This window comes from Venustampulla echinocandica, assembly GCF_003357145.1.
Source record: "Venustampulla echinocandica strain BP 5553 chromosome Unknown scaffold_3, whole genome shotgun sequence".
NCBI lineage: Eukaryota > Fungi > Ascomycota > Leotiomycetes > Helotiales > Pleuroascaceae > Venustampulla > Venustampulla echinocandica.
The window spans coordinates 1,606,648-1,622,009 of NW_022474208.1; the positions used below are offsets into that span (position 1 = coordinate 1,606,648).

At 48.4% G+C, this 15,362-nt stretch overlaps 4 protein-coding genes across 4 annotated transcripts; 1 reads left to right on the forward strand and 3 right to left on the reverse strand.

Moving 5' to 3' along the window:
- Positions 1 to 1,571: 1,571 nt before the first annotated feature.
- On the reverse strand, positions 1,572 to 3,554 carry BP5553_06127 (uncharacterized protein; the record flags this gene model as incomplete). Its single annotated transcript, XM_032014750.1, has 1 exon — positions 1,572 to 3,554. One exon carries the CDS (start codon positions 3,552 to 3,554, stop codon positions 1,572 to 1,574), a length of 1,983 nt encoding a protein of 660 aa, XP_031869431.1.
- A 2,176-nt stretch (positions 3,555 to 5,730) lies between these two features.
- BP5553_06128 (Glycoside hydrolase family 7 protein) lies at positions 5,731 to 7,752 on the forward strand (the record flags this gene model as incomplete). The annotated part of the gene is made up of 4 exons (XM_032014751.1): positions 5,731 to 5,842; positions 6,105 to 6,265; positions 6,623 to 7,481; positions 7,568 to 7,752. The coding sequence occupies 4 exons, from the start codon at positions 5,731 to 5,733 to the stop codon at positions 7,750 to 7,752; spliced, it is 1,317 nt and encodes a 438-aa protein (XP_031869432.1).
- A 1,102-nt stretch (positions 7,753 to 8,854) lies between these two features.
- Positions 8,855 to 10,062, reverse strand: BP5553_06129 (Uncharacterized protein; the record flags this gene model as incomplete). Its single annotated transcript, XM_032014752.1, has 5 exons — positions 8,855 to 8,883; positions 8,935 to 9,323; positions 9,376 to 9,533; positions 9,584 to 9,780; positions 9,840 to 10,062. The coding sequence occupies 5 exons, from the start codon at positions 10,060 to 10,062 to the stop codon at positions 8,855 to 8,857; spliced, it is 996 nt and encodes a 331-aa protein (XP_031869433.1).
- A 1,335-nt stretch (positions 10,063 to 11,397) lies between these two features.
- Positions 11,398 to 14,657, reverse strand: BP5553_06130 (Uncharacterized protein; the record flags this gene model as incomplete). Its single annotated transcript, XM_032014753.1, has 7 exons — positions 11,398 to 12,275; positions 12,363 to 12,587; positions 12,659 to 12,890; positions 12,941 to 13,159; positions 13,204 to 13,404; positions 13,457 to 13,774; positions 13,827 to 14,657. 7 exons carry the CDS (start codon positions 14,655 to 14,657, stop codon positions 11,398 to 11,400), a joined length of 2,904 nt encoding a protein of 967 aa, XP_031869434.1.
- Between the last annotated feature and the right edge of the window lie 705 nt (positions 14,658 to 15,362).

The window sequence follows — 15,362 nt, forward strand, 5'->3', positions numbered from 1 at the left end:
CGAAGAACGAGGAAATGCATGATGGCGAGTGGCCCATCGATACTCTGTACCAAGACCAAGCATTACATCGTCGGCTGATTATTTCACGATGCGACGAATGGCCTGGCTTTGGGACCTCTCTGTGGATTGCAGTTGAGTTAGGCATAAGGGCGCCCTCACCCCACCTTTTCTACTTGAGTGAAGTAATGGCGTGCTCTGGATGTAAGTTTGCCATGTTCTAGCCGCCGTGCCACCATAGAGCCGACTTCCAGAACAGGAAGTCTTGAACGTCGTCGGACACTCCCTCTGCTATCTGATAGAGGAGCTCAAGATTCTTTCAGTATATTCCCTACTTAAACGCGGAGTCCGCAAACGAATCCGATTACTGTTCCTCCTCCCAGTTGTCATTGATTGAACATTACCTCAATCGCAAATTGATAAAGCCTGATGTCGAAATATCCTCCATCTTCTAACCGCCGTCCTCCACCAACCAACATTGGCTTAAATGGCTTCTGTGGCTTTACGGCGCAGGGGAACAGTGTCTTAATTTTTAGCGCCCTCTATTTTGTCAGCCGGTTGGAGAAATATCCTCACTCATTTCGATGTAATTCTTATTCGAACGCGAAGTCACGACTCGTTCCCGATTCGTATTCTACACGGCGCGGTTACTACCTGAGACTGGTTGGCCTTGTAAAGCAAGGCAGTATCTGGATGTATTTCTATATTTCAATAGCCCGTAATTCTTTATCCAGCTCCCACTTGAGCTGGCTTTATCAAGAAAGACTAGGCCTGGCGTATGTATTATTTGAACAGCCTTCCTCCATGAGCCATCAGATCATGTGATGCTCATTCGCGCTTGAAGCCCCATTCCAGATCCTATTTTGTTTACACAGCACCGTGCAGTTATTTCTTAAGGCTAGCTAGCCTTGGAAAGAATGACTAGAACTAGGATATATTTCCATATTATCACTGCCCGGACTCCACGAACCATGAAATAGCTTTGTCTAGTTTTTAAGCGTGAGAGAATTTTGAGTACTATTTGCACCCTTCTAGAGTCCCACCTCTTGTGAGAATGTTCCTACCCCGGTGTTTACTCTTTCGTACAAGTATAAGGAATATGTTAAAATAGCTAGTGCTGGTAGGGATTTATTTGCCACCCACATTCACACGAAATTTTACTACCTCTTGCACTTTGCTCGTTAGTTACGATTATATATTGCCATTTACTAGTTCTTACTTTGACTTACGCGTTGATACTCTGCTTGAACACAGATGGGTCAGCTTGGCTCGTTAACATGTTGAAATCTGTCCCAAGCCCCATTTTCAATCTAAGAACCATGTTTTTGGATCACTCTAATTAATCAGGATTTGGATTTAGTCAATCAATCTATTCAATTTAGACGTATCCAAAAGGTTCAACAAACGCCTCCAATGCGGCCCCGTATGACAGTCTAATTTGCGTACGTACTCCAAAGCATTTTGCCAAATACAGATTTCCAAACCCAACCATTACCAGATCTTTCCCAATATATTGTTGCATTTTATGCATCCTGTTCTCCGATGATCCTTAACGCCTAATCTTGTCTGCCCAGTTAATGTATTTCAAAAATTTCCAACTTATGTTTCCCTGCCTCTAACTCCTCTTCGGCGCTCGATTTCTTACCGTCATCTATGTATACCTCCCCTAAGAAAATAAACCCCCCTTCTTGTCGGGGTCGTAAAATTACAGGCCGCTTGAACCCCCGAATAATACAAATCATATCCCCCTCATTCACTGTCCGTTGGGCAAGGCCTGTTCGCCCCTCAGATGAAATGATAAATCGTCGCTTTCGCACGGCAGTTGTAATCCAACCAACTAACATCGAGCTCCAAGCATCGCGCCGAGCGTGATCCCACTGATCATCGCAGCTGTGAGTAGCTTCCATAAGCTGTTCATCGAGTTCAATGTTTGGATGGAATATCAATGATTTTCGGGCTATGGCGCCGATTAGGTGGTAGTAGCCGGATCGGCTAGTCGAATTTTTGACTGGATTATTCTGAAAGCAGTTACCTACGAGTGTGCGACAGAAGGCTTCATCATCCTCAATTGAGTAGCTCGCGCTGCCTTTTTTGGCCCGGAAAAACCCGCGCCAAGCATGGAAATCCAGTATAGTGTAGCGAACATCGTCGTCGAAAGCATACTGCGTCTTGGATTCTTCAGAAATTGCCGCAATTTTATCAAAACAAAACCCTTTTGCATCCATAATGCCTTCCTTGAGACGGAATACAACTTCCGCGGGACTACCGTTGCCAACCATGTGTAGACGACTTATGAGTTGAAATCTGGAACTCCAGTCTGGTACCCAAGTAGGGAGTTGGAACTTGGGCGCTTCTCGTGGGCGTTCGAATACGATATCAAGCCGGCCAGTAGTATCATGGGCATATTTCACTACATCCATATATACCTCCCTTATACTCTTGTCATAGTCAATCTCGAAGCTGTCCCTGGCATTTGTCAAGCCGATGAGGGCATAGATCTTATCCCTAGCATCGGATGCATCCTTATTTTGATGTGTGATAATAGTATCCACCAGCGGGGGTGGATCAGATAAAACATTCTCGAATCCAGCCGTCATATTTCTCGGTCCGGTATCGGTCCATCGTTTTGTGTCCCGGAATATGGGATCCTTGGGAATGAGCTGCTTTAAGTCGCTCTTGAATACCTCCAGCAGCTTCTGGATGGCTATCAAATGGGTGCAGCTAATCTTGTCCTCTCCGCAGACAATGGTGATCGTTCTCGCCATTACCAGTTCTTGTATAATCCAGACTCGCGACCAGTAGGGAAGATGAAGGAACCTCAAGAAGGCTTTCCAGCCGAGAAGATTATCAGGATCATGTATAATAGTTCGAGTGTCACGGCCAATTTCACCGCGTTGCCGTTCGTTCAGTTGATCTAGTAGGGAGAAGGCCAGTTTGGTTACTGTGGTTGGACCGCTCACCCATGAGATGACGCCACTGGCAAGCTGGTAGATTGTTCGCATTTTTGAAATTTGCTTACTACGCTCCTTGGTGTCTTCTTGATTGATGCATATAGCGTCGACCCATATTATCCTAGTATGCGACGGATATCGAAGGTGTTGAAGGGCGGTTCCAAGGTTGCTCCTCACTGAAAATAGCTTTCCGTCCAGAATTATTTGCGATGGGTTTGAATCACCTCCCCAGGTATATGACAATGCCTCGAAAACTGGAGGAACATCCAGGGATGCCGGAGAAAGAGTGCAGTGTACCATTTTGGTTTCCGATTGGTGTTGGTTGTCCTGGATTGGCAAAATGCAAAGAAGTCTAGTCTCATTCTTGGATGGATCTAACGGCTCGTACTTATATTCCGCTTTACAAGCCTCTGCTGTCCCAAGCGGATGAGCAGCATTGTTAGGATCGCGGGCTGGGGTAGCTTCCGCGGGGCTTTCTCTGCCAATATCCCATCTCGAGATTTGGAGTTCCTCCTCTGCCAGCCTCAGTCGTTTTAGCGATTTATTGTGTTCATCGCTGCTGTCATCATCTGGCCGCGATCGTTTCTCCGCCCCCGGTTTCGGCATTTTCTCAATCACTGAATGATAAGAGAGGATGAAATGATGAAGGGGAGAGGCACAGGGTTGCGGAGAGGGGAGCGAGAAATATGAGGCAGTGCGTAGAAGACAGCCTGGAGATGTTGGGGATCATAGCTCAGGATATATATGGGCTACCCAGCGTGGGCTGCAATGATTGAACAAACATGGAATAAAGAGATGGGATTGGGGCAGTATGACTAGCAAACAGCAGTAGTTGCGGCGGCTGCCTGCGTGGGCTGTTAACTTAACATCTGCGCGAGCAGGAGGTCGAGTTGAGGCTGTGTGAATGACTATGTGTAACGTTAGCGATCCTACAAGCGGGCCGAGCGATAAAGATCCTAGGGAACTGGTGGGATAAAGAAATATGACTTGAGACAGTCTGCCTAGCTAGCCACGGAGGAGAGCGTGTCATATTGTGGCCATACAGAGTGGTAGGTGTAGCTAGAATTGCAAACGCGCCCATGAGCCGACCTATAGACATAAAGTACCTAGGTAGATCCAGGGTTCCTGACAGGCGGGAGGAGCGGAAGCTAGGGTGGAAGCGCCCGCGTGACTACGGGCGCATCCGTCGTGGGGGCTAAACCATAGACGGCTTCGTTTTCGTGTCCAACAGCAATGGCAGCGAGGATAAAACATTCTCCATCAGGATGCGGATCTAAATGCCGCGATCACCTAATGTCCCAGGCTCATGGATTGACAGTAACATCCTCGGTAGACATCCCATCGGATATTTTTCTAAAGACCGAGGAGCTGATGGGTTGAACTATTTCTAGCGATGTTGTGGAAGCTACAATAGGATTGAGCGAAGTAGGGTTTCGATGACCTGTGATAGATCTATAGTGAGTTTTGTGGGTATTGTCAGGGGCGGGAGACCTCGGCTAGCCACGACAGACGAATGGTCTGGTGTAAAGACAGGAGAAAGGAATACTCCGACACTCGTATATGTATACGTGCTTCGTAACCGTGCTGTGTTAATCATCTCGACATGAGTACTTTTGATTCCCGCCTTCGCACCTAAGTAGTCGCTGGTCCGAACTTCGTCCACGCCCTCCGAAATACCACTTATATGCAGATGTTCAAAACAAGGCTCACTAGACGAGTGTCGCATGTAGCACGCGTACTCGTACTCTTCCAGCTCACAACACCTTGCTCATCTACGAGAACGGACGGGCATGCCCCGTCCGATACCCCCAACCAAACCTTCCCCAGCCCAAACCCATCGCCGACGACTTTTACATCGTACCAAAACGGGCCCCTGCCAATAGCGTAGTAAATATCCAATCGACTCTCGTCAGGGTTGTCAGCCGCTGCTAATTTGATAGTCATGCTTCCGTCGGCCGGTTCGATTTCGAGAGGATAGGTAAGAGACGTATTGGACGGTGGTAAAAGAACTACAGGTGGCCCATTTGGCCACCTGTCGGGGATAGGAGTTGGTGTTGGGTAGTTTCTGGTCCGTGGAAAGTAGACATAGACCGGGTCGGTGCAAGCCGAGACTGCGGTTATATTTGCATATTGGGCGCGGCTCACGCTGGCAAGGAGTAGGGATGGGAGGGCGATAGAAGGGAGTACGCGCATAGTCTAGGTAGTGGAGATAGAGAATAAGTGTTAATAGTGTGATAAACGTAGAGCCAATAGTGAGTATCTATTAAATCCCGTGGTAGAGTTATATAGGTTGAAGCTAATATTCGGGGTATTATAGGGAAACAACAGCACATTACCTCTCTTTATACAGTTGCGCGACACGGATAAAATAAAGTTTAAAGTCGATCCTACATCGGTCAATACTTGGCTTAACTAAAGGAGGGCATTGCAGAATGCGGGGCAGCAAATGATTACCCTGGTAAAGTCTGCGAGGGCAAGCCGAGGACCCGGTTTAGTGAAGGACGGAATACTCTTCCGGTCAGAACCCTGTATAATAGTTCGTGATCCAACCTCGAAGCGGAATAAGTACCCATCTACCTCTTATCTGGAAGTCCTCAATGATCAGATTCCTAGGTGCTAGGAACTAGCACTTGTTTTCATACAGGATAGCGCCCCTGTCTATGCCTCCCACCGGGTACAACAGTAGTTCTAGAACGCGATTCTGATACTAGATTGGGCCCCCTAGTTGCCCGATCTAAACCGGATCAAGTACATCTAGTGGCACTTAAAATTTTTGATTATAATGCTTTGCCTTGAGCTGAAGAGTATAGGGGACGGCGAGCCGGCAAAGGGCCCTGGAGGAGACTTGGGCAGCGTTGCCGGATGGGTTATTTTGGAATTGTCTGAATACTTAGGTAGATGTGCAGGAGGCGGGACACGGTAATTAAGGCAAAAGGGTAGTACAGGAAGTATGGTGGTCGAATAATAAGTGGATGAATAAGTGGATGTAGGTTATAGTTTTGGTGGGCTAGTAGTACTCGTACTGTAGTTTGTTAATTACTCGTCACGGAGCTAGTCGGAGACCGACACAACGGAATTCCCGATCCACCGCGCCGCCTGGTCCACTACCCCTATCTTGACCTTCATCCAATCCCTTAATCACTCTTCTATCTCCAGATCCTACGGATCAAACAATAGTTGAACAAAAATTATATTGTCCATCTATGCCAAGGAGCCCGCCTAAGGCCCCCGAGGCTTACTTCAAGCTCCCTGCAGATTATGGCTTCCGCCAAATGCACGATGTCGGACACAAGAGGTCCAAGCCTCAAGTTCTCGCGGTACGAGTATTCCATTCGGTATCGATCGAGATATACCGAGGGATACCATTTACGTGTGACAACAAGAGCAATGCAAGCGTCCTTTGCCTTGATGCCCACAAATATGGGATTGGCCGGCTCTTACCCTCAACCAGGTATTATATTATAATCTCCCCGCACTCCTCTCCCTGAAACTAACAACTCCAGGCTGGCGGCCCGGGACACAGCCGTAAACATCACGCCTAAATAGATGATGATTGAAAGCGCGGATATATGTTCCCTACATCGGAGGTGGCGATCGATCAAAAGCAGTCGACGAAGAGATATAGACATGAAAAAGCCTACTTCTCTTCTACGCTGCCCTAACTGCAGCATCAGACTCCCGCGACTTTGAGCAACTCCTACAGCATGTCTTTCAAACTCTCGTTCATCAGCCTGGTAGCCTCGCTGCTAGCTAGCATACCTGTCGCCCAAGCTGCTGAAGAGCATCCCTTGCTACCGACATGGAAATGCACCACCTCAGGAGGCTGCTTGCAGCAGAACACCTCCGTCGTGCTCGACCAGGACTCCAGATATGCTAAAGGTGCTGCCGGCTCGAGGACGGCGGCCGACTACACTGCTATGGGAGTTGCTACCTCAGGAAACGCGCTGACCATGTATCACTACGTAAAAACGAACGGCGTACTCAACGCCGCGTCCCCGCGCGTCTACCTCCTGGGTGACGACGGCAAATACGTCCTGATGAATCTCCTCAGCAATCAGGAGCTCTCTGTGGATGTCGACCTCTCGGCCCTCCCTTGTGGGGAGAATGGCGCCTTTTATCTGTCGGAGATGGCGGCCGACGGCAAGGGCAACGCTGCGGCCGGCAACGGCTACTGCGACGCTCAATGCCAGGGCTACTGTTGCAATGAGATGGACATCCTCGAGGCCAACTCGATGGCGACGGCCATGACGCCCCACCCGTGCAATGGTAACAACTGTGACAAGGGCGGCTGCGGATACAACCCGTACGCGAGCGGGCAGCGCAACTTCTGGGCACCCGGCGGGACGGTCGACACCCGCAAGCCGTTCACAGTTGTTACGCAGTTTATGGCGAGCGGTGGCAGGCTGTCCCAGATCACGCGCAAGTACATCCAGAACGGGAGGGAAATTGGCGGCGGCGGGACGATTTCGAGTTGTGGCTCAGAGGGTTCGACTGGTGGTCTGGCTGGTATGGGCCAGGCTCTGGGGCGCGGGAGTAAGTACCTATGGATACCTTCTTAAAACTTCAGAACCTAGAGTTCTCCCCAAACTGCTATCAGTTGCTGACTCTAAATCTCATAGTGGTTCTGGCAATGAGTATCTGGAACGACGCTGCACAGGAGATGGCTTGGCTCGACGCCGGTAACAATGGACCTTGTCAAGCCGGACAGGGCACCCCATCTGTTATTCAGTCTCAGCACTCTGACACCCACGTTGTCTTTTCCAACATTCGATGGGGCGACGTCGGGTCTACTACCAAGGGTTAGTACTGAAGATTGTTAGGCAGCGCTTTTCCCTGCCCTATTATAGTTAGGGAAGTTGTAGGTGGCCAGAGTCACTCTTCTATAGTCTATAAATAGGTATCTAGCTCGAGTTTGTTGTCGCTTTTTGTGTACCAGAGCCTTGTTCCTACCATGTTGCTACCATAGGGGGTATTTATAGGGATACTTTCGGGTATCAGAACTACGGTTTATAGATACCTCGATGCCGACCTAGACACCGCTTAGTGGGTGGCAAGGCTGGCATGGAGAATTGATTTCAATGTTGAGGGAGAATCCTTGGCAGGGGAGGAGATCACCGTTGTGTAGCAGATGAATCGTGTTCGTAATAAATGCCTAACATATAAATATTCTGGGCTAAAGGGAAGGGGTTGCTAGCTCTTCTTCTTCTGTCACAACTATAGACTTATTCATTTCATTCTTCTTGCCATCCCTCGGCTCATCCAAACACGTCACTCATATTCTTTCATTATTTCTTCACTTCTCCAAGTCTTGTTCTGCAATTTCAACACCCCACCGCGCTTCCCCCTCATGTTCCTCAAACCCTCCAGGCTTTGTCATAATCTATTCATCCTCTTTAAACCCCCCCGGTCCGCAGCAGCTAGAGCAGAGTCTCTCTTCCTGCAATTAGCACTAGCACGACTGTTACGCACTCCACATCTCTGATTCAGCCGCTGATGTAACGCTGCTGCAGTGCATAATAATAGATCGAGACAAATGTCATGCAAGGTAACGTGAATGTGAAATTGATATGTTTTCGATTTTGAAAACAGGAACGATATATTCCCTACCGATTACTCAAGTAGAGATATCTATGTAATCAACTTGGGTTTATAGATCGCTTGGAATTAGGTCTATGCCGATACTAATATAATGTATTGGGGTCATTTAAAAGGCTAGCCAATAGTGAGCCTGATCACGATCGCACTTATGTTCTGTGATTTACAAAAAGTGGCGTATTTAAATGGCTATGTGCTACTAATCAACCTAATCTGAACATAATGACCTATAAGATCGAATGAATGAATGAACGTGACGTTTAACGGTAGAACAGAACCGCCACAGGCGGATTCTTGCCAAACTAGCCCGGTTAGTCCATGCGTGGGAGCTGTGTAAGCCCTACTACAAGTTAGCACTTATATCGTGGTGTCAGGGTATCCGAAGACATACATCCTACAGTTTCCTCATGAACCATGTCTTTGATGGTACACTGGTTGGCGGTAGCCATGGCCTGCTTCGTAATAGAACCGCAGCCGTCGTAGAAGCACTCGGACTTGTCCATAGCACGCTGGAGCGCATCGCCCTTCCAGCCGAACATATAATCAGCGTGGGTACCGTACCCACTACCCTCGAAGCTCCACACAAAAGGGTTAGGGCCGCCTGAAGGCCACATGCTGTTGAACTTGGTCGTATCCCAGGTGGTCTCGTAGGTCACTTGTGGTACACGGACAGGGTGGGAGGAAGGGCATGCTGGGGCGTTCGTGAAACCATCCAACTTGATAGTGTTGTACATGTGAGACTGGTGGTCTGGGCTATCAAGGTTCTTGCCGTCCCAACACCTAAACCCGGTTAGCATAAGGTTATTACACCTTCTGGAAAACAGGTACTGACGCAGGGAAGTGGTGAGTAGTGAATAAACCGCCTGAGCATGGCTTGGTGGGGAAGTCGGGCATCTCTGCACCTCTGTTATTCCCTTGCAGGCATTGGTAACGTAGGCCGATTTGCGGTTGTGAGGTTTTAGTTGGGCTGCCCACCGTCATGCGAAAGCCCTATATAGTATGAGTATCTTCAAAGGCGCCATAGCATCAAGTGAAATTACTGGTTGGAAGCTTTTGATTGGCTGTTGCTTCAGGTTATCCTTAGATAAGTCAAACTGGGTATAGTAGACAGTAATTCCACCTTCGGCACCGTTCGAATTTCCCAACAGAGGTTGAACAGGAACAACGGGAACACGGTGGTAGGACCCGTTGGTAGGATTCTTAAAGTACAAGGTGGCAGTCCAGTAATTAGAGAAGTCTAAATTGAAGGGTACAGTTAGTGAATGTCTCTCTTGCTTTCTGTGCCGTATAACTTACCCTCCGCCATTTGGCAGGTAGTGCAGGTGGCCCTCTGGCTAACATCTCCTGTCATAGTGGCGTTGAAGGCGTTTCCACCCACGATGTGATGAACATGAGCGGACGGGTTTGAGCCTGGCTGGACGACAGGATCAAGGCGTTGAAAGGTCAAAGTCGAGCATGGGAAACGAAGGCCAGCCAGAACAGGTGCGATGAGCCCGAGGGCTGCAGTGAGCGACTTCATCTCAGCGGTGGACTTGGTCTCAACAGTATTAGTGGCAGAGAGGTAGAGGTTTCCAGATGTAGGCGAAGCAGGGAAGCGGGGTCCCGCATCCCTTCGACTCTTATAAGTTTGGATCTACCCTGAATTCCCAGTATCGACATTTGTCCTCCCCATCCAGCCCAACAAAGCTTGATTCCCTTTAGGTTCAATAGCGAGGTAGCGAAGTGTGGATAATCAAAGAGAGACAAAATGGCCCAGGTCTGCCGCGAATCAGCTGGTCGCATTGCCGGATTTATCATCCCGTGATAGGATGGTTTAATTATATTCATATTGGGCAAATATCCCAAGTGGTTGTTGGCTTGCCGGCAAGTGTTCTTCCTATGTCTTGGCGATGATCCCTACCTACTGCATTGGCTTATAAAAGTGCCGTGAGCACCGGGAGATATTAGATTGAGGGAGGCTTGAATTTCCCCATGTCCTTCCCCGCTTTGACGCGCATCGTTTCTCTATATGTATGTAGGAGGGTGCAAGATTGTGCAAGATCTCTGGAGCCACACTTTTGACGGCGATTAGCGAGTGTGGGGGATAGCAACAAGGGGAACTAGAACCAATCACTACGGTTTTGGGACATCCAGGTAAGTGCTCGGTCGGCGTGTCAAGTGTGCGAATCATAAGAAACTGAACGATAGGAGAGGATGAAAGACGAAGGAGCGAAGCATAGGCTGTGATATGATTCTACGCCAATGGGATAAAGAAACCGGATTGAGGCAGATTGGCTAGCAAACTCCAAGAGTGGCGAGCGTTGCCGGTGTGACTTGTGTGAGCAACGAACGACCCAATAGTGTCCCATTGAGGAATAAGGAGGTTAAACCGAGACTATCGGACTGTCTACCTGCAGGAGTGGAGAGCATACCAAAATCGCAGCCCAGAATATTCTGCAACAAACGCTTGTATCCATATGAACCTATGGACGTACTGTATCTCTTTTGAAGGGCAGGTGGGGCATCGGAGCGGGAACTAGGGTGCGGGCACAGCCGCAGTGCTAGCGGCAGTAGCCGATTAGCGGCCGCTGTTTGGCTGGAATTCCGGATCTTTACTTCGTACAGGGAGCCAGGTTCTTGATATTTTATTGAAGGTATAAATTTTTAATCCGGGTTCTTTTATTCTTAATGCTTCATACGAAGTATAGTTATGTTTTATTCCCAATTTGGGTGCACGTACCACCACGGCAATGTTACAGTTTAAGCCAATGCATAAACTGCTTCCCTCCCTATACTGCAACTAAAAATCAGAAGACCGTATTTATGGCTTCCATGTGCCAGCAGCCTTCCAATGCCATATATATATAAACCCCCTTCAGCGGAAGAAATTGCGGATGCCCTCTGACAGCATACTGCTACTTTTGGTGGAACTTTTGTCCCTTTTCGCAGACGGTTGTAGAGTTTGGGATATTGGGCGTATCTGCACCTGAGGTATATTCTCCTTTTCTTCTACCGGTGCATCTCCGCCACTCGACCGAGCAGCGGTTCTCTTCTGGCTGAGGCTATTCGCACTTGAGGTTCTCAGGGGTGGGGTGGTTATCCTCTGTTCCTCATGGCCCCAGCTCTTCTTAATTGTCGGTGTTCCCATCCTCTTCCCAGTACTTGGTGGACTCTCAGGTGGAATACTAGCGCAGGCCAAAATATTATCGACTGATGGTCTCCGGATGTTATTCCTTTGGTCTTGAATCACCGACAGACGTGACATGGCAGCATCATCGGCTTCCGGCATACCATTCATTCCGCTTGAGCTCTGACCTTCCGGGACTGTAGAAGCAGGGCCTACAATTTCCTTATCAGTCACCGCACCATCGGCCGCGACCTTCTGTAAACTTGATACACTGTTGGAGCGCTTGCTAAAGTTGCTTGCGATGCTTGCGACACTGAGCTTTCGTATCATGGAGCTTGCGGATGCGCGAACAAGGTGCTCGCCTCGACCCCTACCACTCATCCCGGGATACGGGAGAACTTCTCGGGTCCATACGTCGGCAAGAAGACTTTCGAGGCGGATACGTTCGGCACGGGATGGGGCAATAACTGGAATGCGATTTGTCGTAAGAACAGACAATGATCTATTGATGTTGGTGGAAGATGATGGCTCTTTGGAGACAGTTGTATTTTTTATAATAACCTGGCAAAGTCCAGACATGGGGCCTACTGTTGCCCTATGGGTAGATAGCCTTCTAGCAACAGTCCCTGGTAGAAATCAGCCTTATGCGTCGATACTGGCTTGTTGTAATATCGGCCGAGTTAAGAGGGACGGTCAAGGAATTAGGATCTTACCTGGCTTTCCGAAAACAGTACCCATTGACTTAATCGGCAAGGAGAAGGACGTGAGTACCGCTTGTTCTCCAGCATCAAAAGGCTCTTTGTGGGAGTGATTAGTCAATCGACTTCGCCATTCCAGCTCTTCTTTCGGAGAACAGGTACTTAGTATAATCTCGAATAGTTGGTGGTCATACTCAAATACCAACTTCCATGAATATGGCACTGTATGGCACTGCAAACCTAAAAACGGGTTAGTTTTCTGCCACAGATTTTCAAGGTGCCCGCGGTGTTCCTCAAGAAATTCAACCCACCTCTTCCATTGTCAATTTCCTCCACCTTAAGCTCACTAAGCGCGATACAAGCTTGGACTGTGTAAAGCTGATCCGCTTTGGCAACCGAAGCCAGCAACAGGAAGTCACGATAGAGCAAGCTGATTAAATATTGTCCATCAGCCCCGTCTTTAGTTTGCCAGGAGACGTGCAAGACGCCACAAAGATGGATTCGCCTAAGCGAGCGGACCGCGCTTTTCGAGCGGGCGTTAGACTAGATTTCCGATTAGCTTCTCCAAATTTGATCAGATGCGTTTTACATACCCTGTCAGGAAATATAACGCGGTCCTGCAAAAGCCAGGATTTTTCCATGATATCCTTCATTCGAGGGTCATTAGTAGCTCTGTTGATTTCCGTCGTTGCCTCACGAAGTCTAACTAATATATTTCCGATCGCCAAGTGCGAGTCGGGACAGTCAAAAACTGGCGTCTGCTCCAGCAGCTCAGCAATTAAGAGAGGATACTTGCAAACTCTTTGAATAGGCTGGGAATGATTAGCCAATCCTTCAGGCTTCACACGAGACTAACCTTGACTAATAGGTCACCGATTGCGAGTGCCTTCTTTGAACTGTTCTGTTGGCTGCTGATTGAAGCCAAGGATGATGCCAGTGCCTCGAGTCCTTTCTGATATGACTCCCACTGTGGAATAGTCCTATAAGTTGAAGCCACATCCTTGATCATCAACTCGTACTTCGCACCATATTCTTCATATATGAAGAATCGACTTAACTACATGGACACGTAAAAAAGAGGAACCTTCAAAATTGGACAAGACCCGTACCTTTCTACAAAATACATTGGCAACGTCCGCTGCAACTTTAGGTTCTGCGGTCATTCCGGGCAGCTTCTGAAGCCAGGGGGGCTCTCTAGCGTTTTCAGGAACCGCATCAAGACTCCCCCATCTAATTTGGCCGTTGGGTGGTTGGGATAGCACCGACTCTCTATAATCTACCTGAGTATATTCGGAATATGGAACTACCCGATGTAGCTCGCCAAGAAGTTCTTCGTGAAGTTCGACTAGCTCGTTGAGATTCTGATTTATTGATGCTCTGAGACTTGGCGAAAGAGTCGGAATAGAAGCTAGGAGAGTTACATAAACCTGGGAAATGTAAGCAAAATATCAGGAAACAACATGTAGGGCATTTCCTTACATTCATTAAAAATTTGATATCGGCAACATAACTCTCCTCGGTGCCAATTATCTCCTCGAGTACTCGGCGGCGTTGTATCGAGCGGTTCATGACTGCCTGGTCAATATCCGACTCAAGGACCATATCTCTAGCTGAGTATGTACTATCTTCGGAGAATCGTCCGTCGTTGGGGGTTTTGCTGCTACGGTCTTTTCTGCCATGGCGAGAGAACGAAACCCCTGTTCTGGAGCGAGGAGCAATGCTAAAGCTTGCTAGACTAACACTTGCGCTTTTAACGGCGGTTACGAAGCCAAAGGAGGATCCAGAAGAGGACTTCTTGTGACCTGACTTTCTGTGTGGAGCGGGAAAATCGAGGGGTTCTCGATTTGCAGCAGAATAATCCGCACCACAACGGACGGTCTTCCTCCTCTGTCCGGCCCGTTTCTGCAGGGCCTTTATCCACTTGTTGAAGGGCAGCTCCGAATCCAAAGGCAAAGAAGTATCCGTGAAATCTCCTGCCCCGTCGAGAGAAAATCGCTTGGGCTTAGTCGCTTCGTCAATTTGGACACTCTCCGCAGTGATGGATAGGCCTAACGCAACTATATTGTCCAAGGTATTCCAACCTTCCCCGGCACTACTGTTGAGTGTGGCAGCGTTGTTGGCCTCTAAGTCGACATCATCAAACATCTCCTGGTTGGCATCAGTCGTCAGGCTTCTTAGATCTGAGGGCGGAGGGATAGGAGTTCCCCAACTGGACTTTATGGAGATATGAGTCGAGCCTTTACGAGAGCATCTTGGGGTTGAAGCATCTGACGGGTTCGTCCCTTGATGAGGGGCATGTGATGGATCCATTATTTTTTTAAAGGCAAGACACCAAGAAATAATAACGTTAGTGCAAAATTCTCCAGGTGAGCAAGAAAAATTGATGCTAATGAACAGTCGACTCTGATTATAGCATCAAAACCTGCTGAGCAAAGTAAGGTGCGGAGAAGGAGAGGAGAGAGACCGAAATAGTAGGTAATCAAGACAGGAAAGCGACATAAGGCCATAGCCATATCATAGAAGGAAGTGACGATGGCATATGTCAGGATCGCTGGATCTCTCATGGTGCCAAAATGTACCTTCTCTTTTTGGTGTGGGGTGTATGAAAACCTATCAACCAGGTTTTAGTACTTGTACACACCACTATTTCAGTGCGTACATAGTTATCCACCCTACCTTAGGTAGCTAGCATATATAACAATTCAGAGAGACATAAACGAGCGCCTCAGGAGCATACGCATTCACCAAAGCACGGTCGAGAGAGGAGTCGCGTCAGTACTTAGGTACCTAGGTACCTTACGACGCGGTTAGCTGGAGTGCCTGTTTGGCCTGAGGCTGCATGCTCTCCATCTTGTAACATTCGATGAGAGTAGAAGCCTCAGGCCAACACGTACGAGATTGGCGTTCGATACGCCACAACCCCGCCAACGCGTCCCGCCCTTGTTGATTTCGAGGTTGATGAACCCGAAGCTTCCACCTACGCGGCCCTTCCACTCCAACTTCAACTCCAACTTC